The 22,680-nt window shown below is 46.1% G+C and overlaps 1 protein-coding gene and 1 non-coding gene across 10 annotated transcripts in view; one reads left to right on the top strand and one right to left on the bottom strand.

Moving 5' to 3' along the window:
• RALY (RALY heterogeneous nuclear ribonucleoprotein) overlaps nucleotides 1-22,680 on the bottom strand; it is a 154,160-nt gene that overhangs the window by 751 nt on the left and 130,729 nt on the right. For 5 of the 9 annotated variants that reach the window (XM_072800658.1, XM_072800659.1, XM_072800656.1 and 2 more), the window contains 7 exons: nucleotides 6,825-7,089; nucleotides 5,645-5,717; nucleotides 5,408-5,455; nucleotides 3,208-3,374; nucleotides 2,381-2,494; nucleotides 2,012-2,190; nucleotides 821-869 (listed from right to left, as the gene is read on the bottom strand). In XM_072800658.1, the coding sequence (XP_072656759.1) occupies nucleotides 825-869; nucleotides 2,012-2,190; nucleotides 2,381-2,494; nucleotides 3,208-3,374; nucleotides 5,408-5,455; nucleotides 5,645-5,717; nucleotides 6,825-7,080 (882 nt within the window). In that variant the 5' untranslated portion in view covers nucleotides 7,081-7,089 and the 3' untranslated portion in view covers nucleotides 821-824. The remainder of the gene's footprint in view (nucleotides 1-820; nucleotides 870-2,011; nucleotides 2,191-2,380; nucleotides 2,495-3,207; nucleotides 3,375-5,407; nucleotides 5,456-5,644; nucleotides 5,718-6,824; nucleotides 7,090-22,680) is intronic. The other 4 variants (XM_072800663.1, XM_072800661.1, XM_072800662.1 and 1 more) reach the window with 1 other exon arrangement.
• Nucleotides 13,820-13,925, top strand: LOC140618893 (U6 spliceosomal RNA). Its single transcript, XR_012018891.1, has one exon. It is a non-coding gene; the product is annotated as a U6 spliceosomal RNA (small nuclear RNA).

Genomic DNA, 22,680 nt, shown 5'->3' with positions numbered 1-22,680 from the left:
TCCTCTACCCACGCCTATCTTACCCTGAGAGTTCCCCAAGGAAAGGGGCAGAGCGGGGTGGTGACCACCAGCCAGGGAGTAGGCTTTGAGTCCACATAACACTGGACTCAAATTTAGGCTCCACCAATCACCACGTTGGGACTGGTGGGATACTACCAGGGGGATGCTAAGCCCCCTGCCCCCTTTGGTGCCTTTGTTCCCACATCCATGATGCTAGCATAATCACAACTTTGCAGGGCTGGGATAGTTTCTGGCACAGAGGGCATTTCCTCTGGCTGGATCAAGTCCCAGCCCCTAAGCCCAGCACAACCATCACCCTCTGATGATGAACAGTGGGCAAGGAATTCTCTTACCATGCAGAATGGGGGCTATGGCCACAGGAGGCTCCTGGCCATCTCCCACAGACTGAGGACCACCAGAGCCCTGTGCTTTGCTAAGCGGTTCCCTTGTATGCCTCTTCCTCAATCCTGAACAGACTTAGCTACATACTATCAACTCTTCCATCACACCCCTCTTTGACTACCCGGCTCTCCAGCCCATCATCAGGTTCATGCTGATGGTCTGTATCTTCTTCCATCAGACTCACAGCTCCTCAAGGGTGGAGGAGATGGGCAACACGGCTCAGAGTGCGCCGAGGGAACCCCTGCAGGGCTGGCCCGGCTAGCCCATCCATGACTCCTGCTTTTACTACAAAGAAACGTGGGAGAATGGCCGAGGATAGAGGGGCCTTCCTTGTTGGGCATAGTATGACCCATGCCAGGTCTGCTTCACGGCATGCCTGCCATTTCACTTCACCCACTGACCACCAGGACCCCCGTACCTGCTTACTGCAAGGCCCCATCCTCCGCGTCTGTGTCCTGGCTGTGCTCCTGATAGGGAGGAGGCAACAAGAGATCATACATCATTCACTACCAACTCTGTGTTGTCCCTGAGGCCCTGAGCACATCTGGAGACCATACTCCAAAAGAGGGATAGACAGCCAAGGGGAATGATTATGGGAACAGTTTCCATATAGCTGGCTTGGGATCCTGAAAAGAAAGACCTTCTGTGTAGAAACACGTCCCCCGCTATACCTAGAACATCCTTGACTGGTCCCTTCTCTCTTTTTGGGGGCCCTCAGACCAGCTCCCCATCTTTGGGGCATCTAAGCCTTTGTTAGAAGACTACTATGCCTAAGAGAATAATTGGATCAAAAAAGGAGAGATGAGCTGGGGGCATGAGGAGGACCTCTTAACTATGGTGGCCATGAGCCCTTATGTTTTAGTGCCAAAACCCAGTATCGATGAAAAGGAAAAAGTTCCAGATCTGGTAAAGAAGTCTGGGCTCTAATTCTGGCTCAGCCTCAGTTATAAAGCTCCAAACAAGTTACTCTACTCCTCTGAGCCTCAGTTTCCTGAGTAAAAAGGTGGGAAGAATAATACTTTGCACAGTGCAAGGCTGTTGTTACGGTTACATTAAGTTAAAAACTACAAGGCCTAGTGCTCATTAGGTGCCCATTAGGTAATGCATAGTAAGCACACAACAGTTATCTCACATACTGAGTCTGGTCTACCTTCCTACTTACACGCTCCCGCTAACAGCTTCCTGGTTCCAATACCAGACAGAGAGATCCTTCCAGGCCTCCCTCAAGAGAACCTGTTTCCTACTTAAGCAGTAATGGCTTTTAGAAAACCCTCAGGTAGAGTGGACAGCCAAACTTCCTGTGGCTTCCCTAGGCAATTCCAGTCCTGGCCCCCTGGAACTCTACAGACTATGTGTGCTCCCTTGAGCCCCTGACTCTTCCCTCCTCCAGATTATGTAGAAAGTGAATCTAGAATGGGCTCTGGACTAAAGAGAGGTCTACCTCAGTGGGACTTCTGACTGACAGCTGAAGCAGACATGCCCCTGCTCTTCCTCACAGGGCTAGAATCTCAAGAGAAAGAGGGAGGAAGAAACTCACAGGGCCACTGTCCAGCTCGTTCCCCCTACCACTGCTGCCCTCCTGGAAGCCCCTCCCCAACTGTGCCCTCACCAGCTCTTCCTCACTGTGCGTCAGCAGCCCCTCCTCATCGCCGTCGTCTCGGGCCTGTGCTTCTCCCTGGGGTGTGCCTGCTTCAGAAGCTGTGTCCTCCTGGGGGGCTGGTGGCCGGCTGCTGCCACCACTACTGCCCCCACCACTGCCACTGCTGCTGTCGCCCTTCTTCTTGCCATCTTGGGGGAAAAGGGGTAGGAAGAAGGGAATAAAACTCAGCCTAGGGCAGCTGCCCAGGGTAATAGCAGAAGGTAAGTCTCACCATGGTGGATCCATGGACAATCAATCTATGCCCTGTGCACGGTCCTCGCCCCATACTCTGTCCTGTACCCCTGTCACTGAGCTAGGCAAGGACCCTTGGAAGCTGACCTGGGTTAGCCTTCTGCTCCTCGGCAATCTGCTCCAAGCGGCCCAGTAGAGCGTCGATGTTGGACTTGATCTGTGTCAGCTCTGTCTTGATGGTCTGCAGCTCACTGCTCTTTACTGGGAGTGAAAGGAGCATAGGGCTGTCACCCAGGGGCTGGGAACTTGACACTAACATAAGACCCTAGCCCCCTTCTGCCAACTCAAAAGGCAGGCCAGTGGTAGGAACTGTCTCATCTGTGGTTCTTTGGCAGAGAAAAAGGTTGGAGCTGGCCATGGCCTTCACTCCAAGACTTCTGAGGCCACGTGTATAGTAACCAGCCCACCTTTCTGAACTTGGGGACTTTCCCCCCTTGATCTCAACTCCTGAAAGGGACTAGAGATGGTAAGAATGCAGGTGTGATACGCACTTGAGCAAACATATGTGTTTTGTTTTTCCTAGTGTTATAGGATGATGCCTAGATTTCAGGTATATAAATGTGTTTTATCATCAGATCTCCTGGGTGCCTGACTGCAGCATGTGTACACCAGAATGAACATGGAGCAGTGGGCCTGGGCAAATTTGCCTTACTAGAGAAAAAAAGGACACCCTGTCCTTACTGGGTTCCATGTGACAGCACTGGACATTTCTGTGTCCAACCCAAGCCCCTCCTCCTCAAATGTCAGCCTTTTCCTCTTAGAAATGCATAAAAATACTCACTTGGTTGTGGTAGAGCTGCGCGACTGTGGGAGATTTGTTCCTTCATCTATTTTCCAATGTAAAAATATGTGATTCTATTATTTTGCTAATGAGAAAAATAAAAATGATCTATGAAGAAGTTCTAGTCACTCACACTTGATCTTGGCTGAGCCGGCAGTAATGGCTGTGGAGCGGGCAAAGAGCTTGACAGGTATGGTGGTTTTGACGCGCCGGACCAAGGGGACTGTGACCCGTGGTCGCTTCACAGGGACCGCCCTGGGCACTGGCACAGGTGACAGGCGGCCCCTATAGTCGAAGAGCCTGTAGGGGCAAATGGACCAGAGGCTGCAGCATGGCCTGTGGCCACCAGAGGGCACTGCGACTCTAGACCAACATGCAGCTGGTGGGCAGCCTACACTCTACACCTCTACCGACCTAACAAGCCCCGAGGGTAAAGAGGAAAGGCTTTCCAGACCTTAAAAGCCGCTGAGACTCTCATTACATCCACCTTTCCTACCAGCCAGGTTGGGTAAGGGCAGGTGAGTGGTAATGGTTATAGTCCCGGTTCACAAAAGGAGCCAACAGACCAGCCCCAGAAAGGAGCTTTCCCTAGATCCCCCTGATACCTAGGCCTGTTATTACCTGACCTGTCTTCTGCTGAGTCAACTGCCACCCCAACCTCTGGTCAGAGATTGCAAATGTCCCTAAAGCAATGCAAATTGCCAACCCAGAACAAAAAGATATAGGAATGGATAATCCCTAAACCTGCCTGAGCCTCAGTTGTTTTTTTTTTGTTTTTGTTGTTTTTTGAGCCTGTTTTTATTTGCTTCATGAGGACGGTTACCTTAAATTCTGTGCCAACTCCCCACCCCACCACAAGGCTGCTGTGCAGGCAAAGAATGAGACACTTGGTTAAAAACATACATGTTAATAAGATGTGACAGGTGGAAGGCCAGGGTACTAAGACTGTCAAACCGGGAGCCTATGACCTCAGAGGCATGAGGCTGGAGTCCAAGCCCTCATCCTCATTCTGAGCCCCCTTAATTACCCCATTCCTCTTAGTCCACTTCACAGATAGACAGGAAGAGATCCAGCAGAATATCAAGATTAGGCAGCTCAATCAGAACCTTGGGCTCTCCAACTGTATGCTGCCCTCAATTTCAACACCCAGCCCTCTCCAAGAGGGCTTCTTTTCCTGCTCATTAGGCAGAAGCTCATAGGCTGAGGAGGGGTCTTTCATACCACATCTGCTACTATTACCTTTCTGCAGGGAACAGCAGCCTTAGGGGTACACTATGGGATCACTTTGGTGACAGCCAGGAAACATGCCAACACTGGGCAATTCAATGCCCCATGGCTTGGCACTCCTTTGTTCAGAGAGCCCCTGCCCTAGGGTGGTGATGGCTGGAGATGAAGAGTCTCTGGGAATGGATCCAGTCCCAGACCCTGCATTTCTGCCCCTAAGGGGAGGGGGCGGCTCTGGCCTGGGTCAGAATCACTGAACCCCAGAACCCCAGAGCTGGAGGAGCCCTGAGGGATCACTTGGTGCAAGCCCATTTCATAGGATGGGAGGGGATCTGCCCAAAGACACATGATCCATTCAGTGGCAGAGCTGAGATTAGCACCCAGGTCCTCTCACTCCCAGGCTAGGGAACATTCCACTACACCGCACTGTCTCCTAAAACCATTCAGTGGTAAGAAAACCAAGGCTCAGAGAGGTTCTGTTCTTCCTTCCCATAGGCCAAGCAGGAGGGAGAGAAGAAGTTTGGAACACCCCCATCATGATTTTCACTCAAGAATGTGGCTGGTGCCATGGAATGGAGTTCAGAGCTCAAGGCTGCAATCTGATGAAGAAGGGGGCCACAGACTACCAAGGTCTAATTCAGACCTCCAAAGGATCGCTGACCTCTTAGCTATGAATGAAAGGCCAAGAGGCTCACACTGAGCTCCGAGGTCCCTTCCACCTGGCTGAGCACCTCCAAAAGGTAAGGAGACTGAACAGCAGGAGTGGGAGGACTCAAACTCCCTGTGCCTAGTAACCTCTAATTCAACTTGCTATTTTTAAATGTTTCTTGCTACCTAGTCCTGTTGAGCCCCACCCTCAGATTAGGAGGAGGAAGGGCAGAGAGTGGGAGACAGTGTGGAGTGGGGGAAACTCTGACCTGGGGACCTGAAGAACTAGACCCTAGTTCCAGCTCTGCCACCAATTTGTGGAGCAGCCTTGGGCAGATGCCTGTCCACACCTCTGGGCTCTGGTTCACACTTGGGAGGACCGAGTGGGCTGCACCAGCAATCTCTCAGGACCCTTCCAGCTTGGCTGTTTCATGCCTGGGCACGCCCCTCCCCCTGCTCACCTGTCGTAGAAGTCGTCCCGGTAGTAATCATAGTCAAAGCTGTAGCCACTGGGGAAACAAAGGGGAGAGGGCCAGGGCTTAGGGACAGCCACTCAGCCCGCTCTCCATAGGTCCTCATCTCCAAATGCCTCCCCAGACTCTAGGCTCGCCACACTGTCACCAACCAGTGTTCACTCCCTCTGTGGAAAGAGGGACCAATCCCACCCAGATGGAGAGAGACAAGACAGAGCGCCCCACCTGTATATGGCAGATGCTGCTCTCTTTAGCCCCTTGGGTCTGTTAGGCTTGGGCTCTCCAGCCATGTTGATATCTGCGTAGAGGGAGGGAGGAGGCACAGTCAGATGCAGGCAGAACAGTAGGGTATCCAAACATGTATCACCCTCACACACGTGAGCAGCAATTTCTATGTGTTTATGTGAGGTACACGTGGACTTTCCTAACTAAAACAACCAACAGAGGTCTTTACACATTAGATTCATACCCGCACATCACAGAGATACACCTATTTACAAATTTACATTCAGACACCTGCATGCATGCTCACAAACCTCTCACTCACGCACACATGCCATGGGCATCACACATATATATGCATTCTCAAGTACACTCATGTAAATAAATACTGCAAATACATATCTTCACACACATGTTCATGCATCCAAGTAATCAAATAACATAGCTGACTCCAACGTCCATATACGTAACTGCCCATACACAAATGAGCCACTGCACATTCAAGCAAATGTCCTACCAAATCTTTATACCTAGAATGATGCTCAGCATATGACAGACGTGTGTATATAAATATGCATATCTGCTTATATGCACTAGTATATTCTGACACACATTTGCATAAATATACATACTAAAGATGTGTCCACATGTTCTCCACATGCTTAGCTATATCCACATATCACATATACAGATATCTCTTCTTGAACACAAGATACATAGAAGTAGGTGCACTGTACACCCTCCAAGGTAGACGGCCACATGGCCACATCGTATATACACAGCACCAAGGCCAAAGGCACCGCTTTACCTTGTGCTCCCAGCCCCTCCTCCTGGCTCTCATAAAGAGTTCTAACCTAAGCCATCTGTAGCCCAATGTAATAGGCTATGCTAGTCCACCCTTCCTTTTCTCTTAGGAATCTGCATTTTAACTGGAACTATAAGGCTTGTCACTAAGAGTCACTGTGAAAGCAAAGACAAGATAGAAGCATTTTTAAGAAGCTCCTAAAATACTCCCATACAGGCAGATTTTATAACTACTTCATTTATAACTTAAATACAATTTCAGAAAGAGGTAGTGGGTAGTAGTAAGGGAAACAGAAAAGTGCCTAGGGAGGAGCTAGAAAGTGAAGGCTGGAACCTGCTCAGAAAAACACTAGAAGCAGGGCCAAGGAAAGACACTTACCCAGAGTCTGCCCGGCCAGCACCCGCCCATTCTCTCCCAGCACAGCTGCCCGGGCATGACGCTCGTTGGCATACTGCACAAAGGCATAGCCTTTGTGCACAGAACAGCCGGCCACACGGCCATACTTGGAGAAGATGGTCTCCACATCTGACTTCTTCACCACAGCTGTGTTGAGGTTTCCGATGAAGACCCGAGAGTTGATAGACTTGGGGTCATTCTTGTTGGTTACATTGCTTGTCTGGATCTTCAAGGACATGGTGGCCACCTGAAGAGAGAGAGCCACTGTGAAGCTGGGTCCCCCAGATGGGCTTAAAGGCTATCCATGGCCCACATCCTGGCTAAACTGGATTGCTTTGTGCCCTGCTACACATTCACCCCCACAGTATCCAGCCTCTCCATTTTACATCTTGCTGGGCTGCTGACCTCATGGCCAGGTGCTTTATATACGTTCCCTCATTTGGTACTGATATGATAAGCAGAACCAGGACATTTCACAAGGGAAAAAAAATGCACATTCAGAGGCCACAGTGCTAACGAGCAACAGGGTTACAATTTGAACTCTGGTTGGCTTGAGTCTAATTATTTTAACCCCATTCCTTCTTTAATATTTATCTGAAACGTTACCCCATGCAGGATCTAAATTTGAAGACCTTCCACTGTTTTTCTTCTGTTCCTTCCATGTAGAAGAAGGCAAAGAAGTCACGTGGAAACTGCAAGTAATATCGGCTATAACAATGACCACATTATGAAAATTCTTTGGGTCTGATCCAGACATCAACCTAGCCTTTTGGCTTTCTTTACTGGTACCAGCTATTTTTAAAAAGGTGTGCTAAACAAGCCTCATTGAGCACTCTCTGCCGGCTAGGGATGGCATGCAATATTGAGTAATCACAAGACCCTATAAACACTACTATTGTTCATATTTTACCAGAAACAGACCCCAATAAGTTCTTTAACTTGCCAGGAATGAGCACTCAAACTCAGGTCAGTTGGTCCTTACACACCCCCTTTTTTCCCCAGCTTTATCACTCTCCTTTCCCAGAGCTAAAGCCAATGTAATAGTTAAGTCAGCATATTTACCTAAGAATTGTTTTTAATAAATTATTTAGAATTACTCATTTTTATACTGACTCAAATTTTACTGTTTGCTTAGAGAGCATAATGTATCTACTCTTTGCTCTCTACACTCTGGCAATGTCTTTTACCCCAAGGGGCTGTACAAATCTCTCCTACCCCAGACCCTAGACAGGTTGCATCAGAAGACAGGCTCCAGAAGGAACAGAAAGGGAGGCTTGGTGACAGCAGGAAAGGCCTAACATTAAGTACTGGTATTTATACTTCCAGCCCAGCTTTCTGCTCACTGGCATGGGTTAGTACAACTCCCTTTTGTAACACTATTTCAATACCCTGCCATAGAGCTATTACAGAAGGTGCTAAAGACCCTAAGCAGTATGTATAAAAACTCTCATCAGCCTAGGTTAATAGTAAACACCTGCCTACTAACCTAATATTTTTGGGTGGAGGGAGCTTCTTTTCAGGGAATTAGAGCAGAGTGGAGGATAAGCTGGGAAAGGCATATCTTTTGTTCTGCCAGGTAAGAGACTTCTTCAATCCCTCCAACCTGGAAAAGGGCATCTTCTGACCAGCAGGTGGCACTGATCACAAAGAAACTAAAAGCTGGGGCCTGAGAGTAATTGCAGAGGAAGAAACCCACTCCTATGGTGGGCTTGCAGTAGCTCCACAGATATACTGGGGGCAAGTGTGCACCATCCTAGGTTAAAAAAAGTGGGGGGGGGGGGGCTGAGAGGGTATTGCTATTGATGAAAGAGTTGGTGCTAAGCTTTGGAAAGGGCCTAGAAGGGACAAACTCTTTGTTAACTCAGTTTACTTTTGTATCCAATCATCATTTGTCAAGCAGTATGGAACACAAAAGATATCACACCCATGAAAGCACTTAATACTGTCCATGAGCAACAGAAAATGCTCAATGGATATGGGTTCCCCTGAGCCCTCCATTCCTCACAGTCCTCTCAGATAATCCCCCTATCTAGATGACAAGTCATTCAAAAGCTAATTCCTTAGCCATCCATGGACATAAAAAAAAGTTTGTGGGGCTTCTCCATGGGCATCAGGTAACTCTCCAGGTTGGTTCAGCTCAGAGCCATGAAGTTTTGGCTCAGGGAGGGGCTACCTACTTCGGCTGAAGGGAACCAACCACTGGCCTGGGATGCAGACCAAGACAAAAAGAGAGGGGGATGATGGTTCAGACCTGTTGAGGACTACTAGGCTCTGCCACTGACCTGGCAGGGACATGATAGATGCTGGGTTCCCTCAGACCTCTGGCTGGAGCCTCTAAAACCACTGAGCAGGAAGCATTTGTTGAGCAATCTCTGTTTGGTGATAGAGCAGAATCAGCACTCACTCCTTGGCTGGTGAGTAAAGTTCTTCAAAGTTTGGCCATACCCAGTCTTTTCTCTCATCACTTGGGGTTTAGGACAATGCACATAGAAGGACTTTGTAAATGGTGAAGCTCTTTATAGGATCTAATATTACTCAGACTAGTTGAACTTCTTTGTTCTTGTTAACACTGCCATTGTTGAGGCCCATTCTAAATGAAGGTCAAGGTCAGACTGGAGCACATTCTGAACAATGCCCAGAAAAGGTAGTCAGAAGCCACATCACACAAAGGCTAATACAGAGAAGCGACCAGGGGAAATGTATGCCTATGGCCATTCTTGGTGAGGCATTCGCAGGGCCATGAAGAAATGTCCACCTGAAGCATGAAGCATGCTCCAGCACCAACTCCTCCCTATACTCCCTATCTAATCAGCCCCTCAATCGCTTTCAAGGCCCGCACATTCCTCCTAAGGGCAGTCTGTGTTGCTACTGTGTGTACTCCCTAAGCCCAAAGGGATAGTTATTGTAGGGTATGGAAAGGCTTCTGTGTTTAAATGCATTTATGAGGCTCCTGAAAGTGAGGGATCAAGTTAGGGGTAGGAAATGAAAAGTGTGCCCAGGCTAGCTCTTCTGGAACTGCTAGGTTCAAGCACAGAATCTCAAAGAGTCAAGAATTCTAAATTCAGACATGGTCTTCCAGGTTGTTATGAACTTAAAAATTTGTTAGCTTCACTTTATAACCTTCAAATAGTTAGACACATGGTATGTGAGCCTCCATCTGTACTCTTTGTTCTGCCCTGCTAATGTTAGAGGCAAGCCTGATGAAGCCTGGGACACAATAAGTACCCAATGAATATTAAGAGATATGAGGGAGGAAGCAGTGAGAATAATATCCCAGGAGCATAGCCCTACTTTAGGGGGGTGGCGGGCAGGGTGAACACCACTGGGGGCTGAGGTCCCAGGCACCACAGTAAAAGACTAGAATCTCTAACCCAAACACCCCCTCTGCCCCCCCATTGACCAACCATTCCCAATTCAATCTTCCCCAAACAATTCATTATTTGGTTTTTGCAGGTTTCCCCCTGGCTTAGAGTAGGAGCCCTAGAAAATATTGACATCCTATTCAGCAGAAGCTGCTAGACTTGATAAGCTATTTCCCCCTGGGCCAAGCTCTGCCTCACAGATTAGCTGTGTAATTGAGAGCAAGGTGTCTGCAGCCCCTAGAGGCCCCATGCTTAGCAATGAACCAAGGAGAGGTGGGTAGAGGAACTGTTCTTGGTGGGAGGAAGGAGGAGGAGAAAGAACCAGACTTATTTCCAGAGACTTCTGCAATGTCGGATTAGCAGAGACTTCAGTGAACACGGAGTTTGTATGTCCTCACTCTCAGGAACAGAGGACAATGGACTTGGCCACAATGCTCCAGCCCAGAAGTAGCAGGGCCAAGAACCCCATGAGTCCTCCAAGTCTAGGGTTCTTATATTCCACTTTTCCTTTTGGGCTGGTGAGAGACAAGCCCTCGGGACAGTGCAGGGCTGGGAGGGGGTAATCCAGATATGATATTTTTGAGGAAAACTAGGGGACTAGCTCCCAAGTGTCTTCACCTTTACCTGCTGGAGAAACAATTGCTGCATAAAAGGGGGCCCCTAAAGCTAATTAAAACCCACCAGTGACACAGGCTTTGAAATGCTTTGAAATGCAATTTACAGCTCGAAAGGATGGGCTTATTTCTCCAAGCTAATAAGAACGAGGAAATTTGGCAAAAACAAATCATTTTTCCCAGTTGAAACATTTCAGATGGAATCCAAGAGCCAAGCCTGAACATGTGGTAAAGTGACAGGGCTTTCTAAAGGTAGAAAAATCCTAAGACATGACCAGCCCTGAACTCTGGGTAAATGAGACCCCCAGAGAACTATCAAAGGAAGAAGAACCTCTAATTACTCAGTGTCAGACTTTACATACCCCAACTTATTTAATCTTTTTTTTTAAGTTTTTTTTTTTTTTTTTTAAATTCATGATAGACAGGGATCCCTGGGTGGCGCAGCGGTTTGGCGCCTGCCTTTGGCCCAGGGCGCCATCCTGGAGATCCGGGATCGAATCCCACGTCAGGCTCCCGGTGCATGGAGCCTGCTTCTCCCTCTGCCTGTGTCTCTGCCTCTCTCTCTCACTGTGTGCCTATCATGAATAAATAAAAATTAAAAAAAAAAATTCATGATAGACAGAGAGAGGCAGAGAGAAGCAGGCTCCATGCCAGGAGCCCGACACGGGACTCGACCCGGGACTCCAGGATTGCGCCCTGGGCCAAAGGCAGGCGCGAAACCGCTGAGCCACCCAGGCATCCCCACCCCAACTTATTTAATCCTCACAACAGCCCTGTGCAGAGGTATTTTAAATAGGGGAATAAAGACTCAGAGAGGCTACGTTATTGGTTGGTTAATACAGCAAAGCCAGAACTGGAACTCAGATCTGTTCGACTACATAAAGCCTATTCATAGAGATGCCTTGGGTACTGAATGCCAAGGTGACAGAATGTGTCATCCCAAGTCAATGACAGCCTCTTCTTGGTTATTGCCCCTTCCCCTTTCTACTACAATGTTTGCACAGGACTTTAGTGAACAAAACCAGTTTATATCCTTGATCCTGACATTATCAGTCTCATAATGAAAAGCTGAGGATCAGCAAAGGTAAGTGGCTTACTTAAGGCCATTCAGCCTAGTAAAGGGGAGTAGTTAGGGGACTTGAATCCAGGCTTCTACACACCACTGTTTCAGCAACTGTCCCAAGCCTCTGACTCTGCCATGTCAGCCCTTATGCCCTCCCAACCATAGCTATCGGGATCAAGTCTATCTTCAGCACAACCTCTGAGGCACTTGCCATCAGAATGCCTACTGCTCCAACTCCATAGTTCCTCCCTGGCACTGAATCTCTTCTTCTTAAAACACTAATTTCAAAAGAAGAGCTGCTGCTTTTGGTCCTGATGCCCCGCAATGCTATGTAGGGCCTCTGTCTAGGCCAATCCTGCTGAGCACCTCTGGCCTTATTCTCCAGTGTACAGATGAGGAGCACACCAGCTTGTGGCCAGACCTCTGCCCTTAGATAACCCTGGAGATACTGGGCAGTTTTGAAGGAAAATAGCTATCAGTGATGGCAAGGCTATTTCTGGACAAAGCCAAGCAATTAGACTGATCAGTGCCCAGGGCTTCCTTGGTCCAGAGGCTCCTGGTTAACAGGCGGCCAAGGATGACAGAACATCTATTAATCTCATTAAACTCACCAGGCCCCAGCTCATTAGCATTGCCCAAATGATCATTACTGGCCAGACAGGACTAATTTCCTAAGGAATGCTCTTTAGTTCCTGACAATTCCCACTCACATGAGAAACCCCAGCTCCCACTATGTGAATACTGAGGTCTCCTAGGAGTGTAAGGAGTACGGACTACAGGTTCAGGAGGCTTGATCTTGGTTCTGATGTGTGACCTGCAACAAGTTACACAGTTTCTCTGAGCCTTATCACCTTATTCTGAGAAGAGAAATAATCTTTGCCTAATTACCTTTCAGATCTGATACAAAATCAAATAGGCTAATCATTGTTTAAGTGCTCTGCTGCATCTGTAACATACTATAAAAGGAAAGAGGATTATAGATATTATTACCCAACTCCTATCCCCTTCACTCACTCAACAAACATTTCTTAAGTATTCCCCTCTGTGCTGGCACTGTGGAGATTCTGGGAACAAGTGCTCACAGGCCTTGTCTTCTACTTGCTTTGACCTGTTTCTTAACTATTTCCTAACAATAAAGGGAAAAATTCACCGAAAATAGAAATATGATATGTAAACTCAGAATATGCCCCTTAAACTCACTAAGCCTTAGATTCCTCAATTGCAAAATGGGAATTATACCAATCCCAGAATTATTAGAAATAACAGGTATAAAGTGCCTGGTATAATGACTAGGACCAGTAGGTATTTACATAAGAAACTCAAATGCCCTGGGCCTATGAAAACAGATGCATCTAGCCCAGCACTCTAGATTATCCACATTCCAGCCCTATATTCTTTACCCCTGTCATTTCCCAGTGCTCCATACTCTGCCTAAGAATAGAGGAGTCAGGAGCAGAGGGCCTACACACACTCTCTTCCCTTGTCCTAGTGTCTGGAACCAAACCTAGAAATTTAATAAAGATCCCCCCAGCCTATGCCTGATTTGACAGGTACTACTATAAGGAGCTAGGAGAGGAAAGAACATTAGCTGGGAGAGGTGTCAAGCCTTCTAAGCCAGTGACTCACTACTCAGCTATACCATGAAATTCTATTCCTATAACACTGTTATCAGCATCTGATAGGCCCTGAGGGGAGGCCCCAAAGCAGAGGCAGGGCTGGGGCCTCAGTCACCTTTCCCCACAGTGTAGTCTGGGTATATACCTTATCTTCCCTCTATCTTGCACCCTAACTCTACCCCTGATTGTGGCCTTAGGCTGAGGCTAGCATCTGTAACAAGCAGCCCTTCTAGATATGAGGGGAAAGGCAGCAAGGACTGAGTAGGTACAACCTTGGCCCTATAATCCCCAATACTAAGTTACATTTAGGGACCTAAAAATTGGGCTTGCTTCGGCAGCACAAATACTAAAACTGGAAAGATACAGTGAAGAGTAGCATGGCCCCTGCACAAGATGACACACAAATTTGTGAAGTGTTCCATGTTTTTAAGAAAACAAAAAATAAAATAAAAATAATTGTCAACCTCTTTATTTTTGTCAAAGGAAACCATCCAAACACACATTCAATTATAGTTATAGCTATCCAAATACTCACTGGGCCAACTCATTCATCCAGCAATTGGTCTGGTACTTGATTCTCAAGGAACTCCCAATACATCAAGAGGACTACAAAGCACATGTGCCTGGGCTGGAGTCCACAGTCCCAGAAGTTGCCCAAACAAAGCATTCCAGGACATTAGAATGGGAAGGAGCATTACAGAAGGCTCCACAAAAAAAGAGTATGTTTAAGTCGAATTCCTACCAGGCGATGATGTAGGGAGAGAGGTCATGCCTGACAGGAAGGACTGCGGTACAATGCACAAAACATACCCTTCACCTTTGTTCCCTGCTCTACCCTCCCTCCTGCAAGTATATGCACAGTAGGGCTGGAAAAAAAATGTCTCAAGATAAGAGAATTTCTTCAGTGCTGCCTCTTCTTCTCTTGATAGCTACATACTAATTCTTATCCTGAGGAAGAAAAAAAAGGGAACACAATTCAATATGTAGCAGCTTTGTACCAGGCACTGTGTTGGAAGCTTTACAAGACTTATCTTTCACAATCCTGACCACAACCCAATGAGGTTAAGTACTATCATCTTCACTCTTCAGATGAAGAAACAGGCTCAGAGAGAGCTTAAATAATTTTGTCCACAGTAACATTAAATGGCATGACTAGGATAAAAAGACCCTAAGCTTATCTGGTTCTAAAGAACTCCACTCTTCTACTACTCTTCTACTCCACTAGATTGCTCCCACTGACCTCCCCTCTTCCCACAGAAAGACTGATTCTGGCTTTGCTGCTGATATGCCACATGACCTCAGGATCTGGAGCATGTGACCATAAAGAGCTCTTTCAGGGTTAACCATGTGACTGTGATAATCATTACCAACACTTACTGAGCACTTACTACTGCACTCAGTCTTCTGCTGTGGGGTAGGTGATAGTATGTATTGTCTTCACTTCACAGATGAGGAGCCTAAGGGTTGGAGCTTAGTCAGGCAAGCCAGGAAATGGCAGAGCTGCAATCAATTTGAGACCAGAGCTAGTGCTCTGGCCCAAAATGGCTTCCATGCTAAGCACACCCTGTACCAGCCAGGGGGTCAGCTTCTAACACTTTCTAATCCTTTGGGCATAAATGCATGGGGTCTTGCTGAGGGCATTCTCTCACATCCAAGAGCCAATAAGCACTTGCTGTGAGCTTGGAGGATGGCCCTCCCTCCCCCTTCCTACACCTTAAGGGGCCAACTCCTCACAGTGATAATGTGGCAAGATTAGTCACTGCTTGCTGTTGGTTGATTATAGCTATTCTTTTCTGTAAATGAAGTTTAAAAGTCATCAAAGGGTCTGTCAGCTGTGACTTATGAGCCTCTTTCCCACAGGGAAGTCAGGCAGTGACAAATGCCCCTCTCATTCTGCCATCCATTATGAGTCGGAAGGTGCCATGTTCCAATTATTGGAGACCCCGATGGAGCTCATGGAAAACCCTGTTCCAAGCTGTGGCCATTATTCAGGCCTGGCAGCACTGTGCCGGCAGGGTTACCCTAGGTCCAGACCCCACCGGGTAAGAATGGAATAAGAGCAGGTTTCTGATTTTGTGAGCCAGCCCTTACCATCCCTTATGTGTGTTATCTCTGGTGGATTTGTCCTACACGTATTTCACAAACCAGTAAAAACAAAGGCACCATGTGGGCTGCCCCAAAGTACCCAGGATTAAGACTGCCTAAACAAACAGACATGAGGAAATAAGGTCATGCTGCCAGGTGGAGAAGGTGAATATGATGCTCAGGAGGAACTGAAGATAAGATACTTAGGATGTTCAAAGAAGGTAGTGACTGAAAGGGCCCTTACAGATCATCTAGTGTGATCATCTGCCTCAGTACTCAATACTCATTATGGCACATCCTGTCCAGCTAAATGCTGAGGAACCAAAGATGAATGAAATATAGGCCTTGCAGATGAGATAATTAAGGTCTGAAGAAGTGACTTGCCCAAGGTCACAAAAATAAGTTAGTATCAGTGATGGAATGAGAAAGCAGGTCTCCAGACCTCTTGTGAAGTAGAAAATGTAGAGAGACAAGGAGCTCTCTTGTGTGCCAGGTTCTTCATGCAGAAAATGGCATAATAGTTAAGAATGCAAGCTCCTGGGGCACCTAGCTGGCTCAGTCAGAGGAGCTCTTGACCTTGGGTCATGAGTTTTGAGTCCCATGTGGGGTGTAGAGACTACTTAAAAAAAAAAAAAATTTTTTTTTTTTTTTTTTTTTTTGCGAGAGAGAGAAAGAGCGCATGCGCACGCGCACAAGCTGGGGAGAGAGGCAGAGGGAGAAGCAGACTTCCTGTTGAGCAGGCAGCCTGATTCAGGGCTCGATCCCAGGACCCGTGGATCATGACCCAAGCCGAAGGTAGACACAACAACTGAGACCATCCAGGCACCCCTTAAATAAATTTTTTAAAAACTTAAAAAAATATATATAAATAAAATAAAAGAGTACCAGCTTCTATTCAAATCCCACCTACACACTTACTAGAGGTTTGACTTCTGGCAAGTCCCTTAACCAAGTCTCAGAAAAATGGGGATTCAGAGCTGTGGTGAGGCTTAAATAGGATAATACAAGTTATGATAACAGGCACATATTAAGTATTTCAAAATATTATTTATCATCAAGTAATTCCTGAAACAACCCTTTGAGGTAGGTATTATTAATCTCATTTTACAGACAAGAAAACCAAAGCAAAGAAATAAGTTTATTCCATTTCTTTCAAGTCCTTTAGCCCAATTCTTTTAGACTCTGGTGTTAGACCAATTAACAAAAACTATCCTAAATCTTTTTCCTTTTTGCTTCTTTCAAGAAAGAGAGAACAGGATAAGTAGGCCAAAGATAGGAAGTTCAAGGCTTGCCACTCAACACTTTAGGAGGTGATATATCTACTCTAGGTCATGCTAGATCCTGCAAGGAACAATGATCCAGGCTGAGACTGCAACAATCTTCCTGAGGCCTGGGCATCTGAGAGGAGGGTATATTCCTGAAGAGGCTGGTATTCCTGGACCCTCTCTCCTTGACATTGGGTGACATTAGGAAACTAGCCAGGAAGTTGTAACTTTCACAGTCTTGTCTCATGGTTGCTTACAGTAGTCTTTCCTATCCTAGGGAGTTTCTTAAAAGTAAGGTGGACAGAAATATCAGAAAGGGACACAGAACATGAGAGACTCGTAACTCTGGGAAACAAACTAAGGGGGGTGGAAGGGTAGGTGGGCGGGGGGTGGGGGTGACTGGGTGATGGGCACTGAGGGGAGTACTTGATGGGATGAGCACTGGGTGTTATTCTATATGCTGGCAAATTGGACACCAATAAAAAATAAATCTATATAAAAAAAAAGTAAGGTGGACAGATTGATTCTCGAATAATACAGTATACCCAAGAGCGTGACTGGCGGAAGCAGATGAGCAGCCAAGACATAACAGTGCACTTGAATCTTCCAGGTGCACAGCCAAATTATCACTGTACAGAATTTTACGTTCTAATTGAGCCTATGAGGTGCTATCTTTCCAAAGTAGAGTGGGTCATATGATACAGCATAGAGAGGAGTATAATCTGCTGTGAGAAGAGGCCTGTCACCAAGCAGGAGCCGAAGCCTACATGTTTATTCCCACATAAGAGGCCATGTAATCTGGTCAGGAGAGCAGCCTCTGAGACCAAAATGCCTTCACTCTGTCACTGAACTAGCTGTGTGACATGACCTTTGGGTAGTGTCTTAAGTTCTTAATGCTTCAGTTACCTTATCTATAAAATGGGCACAGCAATAAATATCTCTGGGGCTGCTAGAGTATAAAATTTAATTCAATTCATGTGTTAAGATCAGTGTCTGGTACATTACAAAGTATGTAAATACTAGCTACTGCTGCCACTATTGTTATTGCTGGAAACTGCAAGAACTTTTCCTTAGGAGTATCAAAGGGAAGGTGGTGAATCCTGCTGTAATAATGTCACCAGAACTGAATTGTGATGAAGGAAAGAACACTAGAACTGTGGATACAATAATCTCTTCAAGTGTGTCACCAAAATTCTAGTATTTGGAAATGTGTCTTGAACATAAAAGGAATCACAAGAGTAGGCATTAAGTGTTGAATAAGGGGTGCCTGGATGGCACAGCTGACTAAGATCCAACTCTGATTTCGGCTCAGGTCATGATCTCAGAGTCCTAGGATCGAGCCCCAAGGTGGGCTCCACGCTCAGCACAGAGTCTGCTTGAGATTCTCTCATACTCCTGCTCATTCTCTCACTCTCTAATAAATACATCTTTAAAAAACAAAAAGTATTGTATGAACAAATGAGTATCTAGAGTAAAGCAGTACCCTACAAGAGAAAACAACTTGAGAAGGGGGTCAAGAAGAGGCCCTTTCCTAAGTACAATTTCCAAAAGGCCTCTCTGTACCTGAAGGACCCAGAAGGCAGGCTGGGCTTCTCTTCTGGGCAATGGGGACCCAGGGCCCAATACTGCAAGAAACCTTTATTTGCTGCTCACTGTTCTGTGTCTCTGACATAACCTCCACATCCTGTGGCTACTCTATTCTGAATAAGGCAGCAGAAGGCTGTGCCATTGTGGTGCAGATATCCCCATTTTCCAGACTATCTTAGAAGAAATAAGTGACTCTGAGGGACACAGAGAGGGAGGCCTAACCTCACTCAAGAGGGAGCTTGCCCTAAGTTAAAATAGCAATAGGGGATTACTAGCTTTGGATTTCTGCTCGCCCGTGGAGCCCTGGGTCCTAAATTCCATCTCTACTAGCTGTATGAACTTGGGAAGGCACTTCACTTCTTTGAGGTTCAAGGTTCTCCATCTCTAACATGGGTAAAAAAAAAAAAATCCCTCTCTGTCCACTTGCAATGCAGGCTGTTGTGAGGGTCAAAGAGATAATAACATATGGGAGTATACTCTTTTACACGAGATATGCTTCATAAATACGGACAGGAATGTTGCCTGGATGGACTGCTGTTGCAGGTCTTCCTAGACAGAGGGACCTGGGCAGGAAACCAGTCAGCTGGAAGTAGGCGGTGGATGGTGCACAACTTGGCAACGCAGCCAAGCACTGTGCCCCTCGGGTGTAAGGGCAGTTGATTAAAATCCTTTCATGTGGAATCAATATTTTGCTCATTACAATAATTTTTCTCCTTGAAAATACATGAATGCTACCCCTCACAGCCCCACAAAAGCTTGATCCTGCAGAGAGCATATGCATTGACATATGTGTTTTTCTAATTTCCTACATTCAGACCTCTCTCCAGAGTGCCGATCTAAACATATCTTAGAGCTCACTCAAGGCATGACCCTACAGTACCATATGTTTGGCCCAAAGGGGACCACTGAGAATGATGTCACAGTCATAGCCACTCTGCCTTTGTCCCCCTGGTAACAAATTAACTCCACAAACATTACGAAGCATCTGTCTCTTGAGTGAAGCATGTTCCTGCCACCTCCTGTTTAAGACTCTTAAGATTTGAGTCCAACTCCTTTAATGAGGCTTGGAAGCCCCTTCATGAGTTAAAGCTATCAAATCCATACACAACAATACTCTAAGGGGTTGTAAGTCACACTCACTTTACAAATCAGTGAACCCCAGTTCAGACAGGCAAAGTCAGTTGCCCATGGTCATACAGTGAGCAAGTTGACATGAACTGGGTTCTTCTGAAGGACTGGATATCAGACTCCAAAGTACTGAATCGAGTTTGAAACCACCTTTTTGGGGATCCTTGGGTGGCTCAGCGGTTTGGTGTCTGCCTTTGGCCCAGGGCCTGATCCTGGAGTCCCGGGATTGAGTCCCACATCGGGCTCCCTGCATGGAGCCTGCTTCTCCCTCTGCCTGTGTCTCTGCCTCTCTGTGTCTCTCAGGAATAAATGAATAAAATCTTAAAAAAAAAAAAAAAAAACAAAAAACAAAGAAACCACCTTTTCTTGGACAAGACTATATGAGACAGGTGTGGGGACGGAGCATTATCTGGTTCAGGCAAACCTTCCTTTCAGGGTGCTGCTTAAACACTGTCCCTTAGTGGAGGCTGCCAATCTGACTTCTACCACCCTCAGAGCTGCAGAATTGCTCATAAATTTGGCATAATGACCAAAATGTTCATTTGCATGTAATACGGTACATATTTGCATATCTAAGCTCAAGGGGGCAGTAATGTCACCAGCATCAAATAAAAGCCAACCAATGAACCACAACAACTTAGGAGGGGGAAAATCCCCCAAGACAGCAAACATAACATATCCAATGAACTTCTAGTCAGTTAACTGATCATACAGAAAGAAGCAGCTGTGGTATCTGTGGCCTTTTCCCGTCAACATCTTAGAAAGAATTAATCAACCCTTTCTGGTCTCTTTTCCCTCAGAAAAAAAGAGACACTAGGGGCACCTGGGTGGCTCAGTGGTTGAGTGTCTGCCTTTGGCTCAGGTTGTGATCCCAGGACCCTGGGATGGAATCCTGCATCAGGCTCCCTGCAGGGAGCCTGCTTCTCCCTCTGCCTGTGTCTCTGCCCCCCTTCTCTCTCTCTCGTGAATAAATAAAATCTTTATAAAAAGAAAGACAGACAGAGACAGACACAACACTACACAAGTTTCTACACTCCAAAAGCTGGTCAAAAAAACTTTCCTCAAAACTTTAATACAGGTCTCAGCTGTGGGAGCAAGAGCACAAGCCATGGAACAGAAAGACCAGGATTTAAATCCACGATCAACTACTTACTTATTAGTCCTATAACTCTGGACAAGTAATTAAACTCCCTGAGCCAATATTCTCTATTAAGCATATACTGCGCCATATACTCAATCATCCATCCTTTCATTCACATAGTAAACCAAGGCCTACGAATTTGGCCTCCTAAAGATTTTAAAATGTAGCTCTCTCTATTCTTATTACCACTTCCCCAAATCATCCTCCACACAGTCATTGGAATAATATCACCATATCACTCCTCTGCTTAAAACTGAAATTAGGGGGATCCCTGGGTGGCTCAGTGGTTTAGCGCCTGCCTTCGGCCCAGGGCGTGATCCTAGAGTCCCAGGAATTGAGTCCCGTGTTGGGCTCCCTGCATGGGGCCTGCTTCTCCCACTGCCTGTGTCTCTGCCTCTCTCTGTGTCTCTCATGAATAAATAAATAAAATAAAAAACAACAAAACAACAACAACTCAGGCAACCCAGGTGGCTCAGCGGTTTAGAACCGCCTTCAGCCCAGGGCCTGATCCTGGAGACCCAGGATTGAGTCCCGCATCGGGCTCCCTGCATGGAGCCTGCTTCTCCCTCTGCCTGTGTCTCTGCCTCTCTCTCTCTCTCTCTCTGTGTGTGTCGCTCATGAATAAATAAATTAAATCTTTAAAGAAAAAAAAAAAAACTGGGATCCCTGGGTGGCGCAGCGGTTTGGCGCTTGCCTTTGGCCCAGGGCGCGATCCTGGAGACCCGGGGATCGAATCCCACGTCGGGCTCCCGGTGCATGGAGCCTGCTTCTCCCTCTGCCTGTGTCTCTGCCTCTCTCTCTCTCTCTCTCTCTCTCTCTCTGTGACTATCATAAATAAATTTTTTTTAAAAAATAAAAAAATAAAAAAAATAAATGTATACTGTCTACCCTGTGTACATGCCTTTAAAAAAAAGAAAAAAAACTGAAGTTAAAGTTTTGCTTTATTATTTCAAAATTTGTAGCCAATAATTTAGGTATTTGTATTCCTTAGTGTATTTATTTTTTGAAATTACAAGAAAAAAATAAAGAAATTACCATAAGAAATCACCTAAACCCCTACTCCACTCAGGATGAAACTCCTGTCGGCACCTTGGTATAGTTCCTTCCATTGTTTTTTTCTTTTGCATTGTATTTAGATTACACAGTAAAATCATGTATCCAATTCTGTAGCCTAATTTTTTTCAATTATTTTAATATATATATAACATATTTGTCTTTATTGCTGCATAGTTTTCAATAAGCCCCATTTTTTAGAACTACTGTTTTTAGTGACTCAAAGTTTTCTACGTGAACTTATTATAGTTTAGACTGGTTGTAGTCAGGTGGTCATTTATGCTTCTCCCATTTTCTCATGATTATAAATAACATCTAAGGTAAGGTTTATTCTAATATTTGATTATTTCCCTAGGACAGATTCCCCGAAGTAGAATTACTGTGTCAAGATCTATAAACATGGGGCGCCTGGGTGGCTCAGCGGTTGAACGTCTGTCTTCAGCTCAATGCGTCCCACAACAGGCTCCCTGCATGGAGCCTCTTTCTCCCTCTCCCTCTGCCTCTGCCTTTTTCTGTGTCTCTCATGAATAAATAAAATCTTTTAAAAAAGAATCTACAAACACTTTTAAGACTCTTGAGATACATTAATTGCTTTCCAAAAATGCTATACCAATTTATACTATCACCAATGAATGCCACTTTCATGACAACCTCACCAGAACTGTATTAAAATGGGGGGAAGGGTGCCTGGGTGACTCAGTCAGTTAGGCGTCTGCCTTCAGCTCAGGTCCAGGATCTTAGGGTCCTGGGATCAAACACCATGTCAGGCTCCCTGCTCAGCAGGGAGTCTGGCCCTCCTCTCACTTGTGTGCGCATGTGTGTGCTCTCTCTCAAAATAAATAAATAAAATCTTTTAAAAATAAGTGAATAAAATGGGGGGCAGGGGAGTGTAGAAAACTGGGGTTAATTAGGAGGGAAAAGACA

This window comes from Canis lupus, chromosome 26 (genome assembly GCF_048164855.1).
Source record: "Canis lupus baileyi chromosome 26, mCanLup2.hap1, whole genome shotgun sequence".
Taxonomy (NCBI): Eukaryota; Metazoa; Chordata; class Mammalia; order Carnivora; family Canidae; genus Canis; species Canis lupus.
The sequence above is the reverse complement of the archived record's forward strand: the minus strand, read 5'-3'. Positions and strand labels throughout refer to the sequence as shown.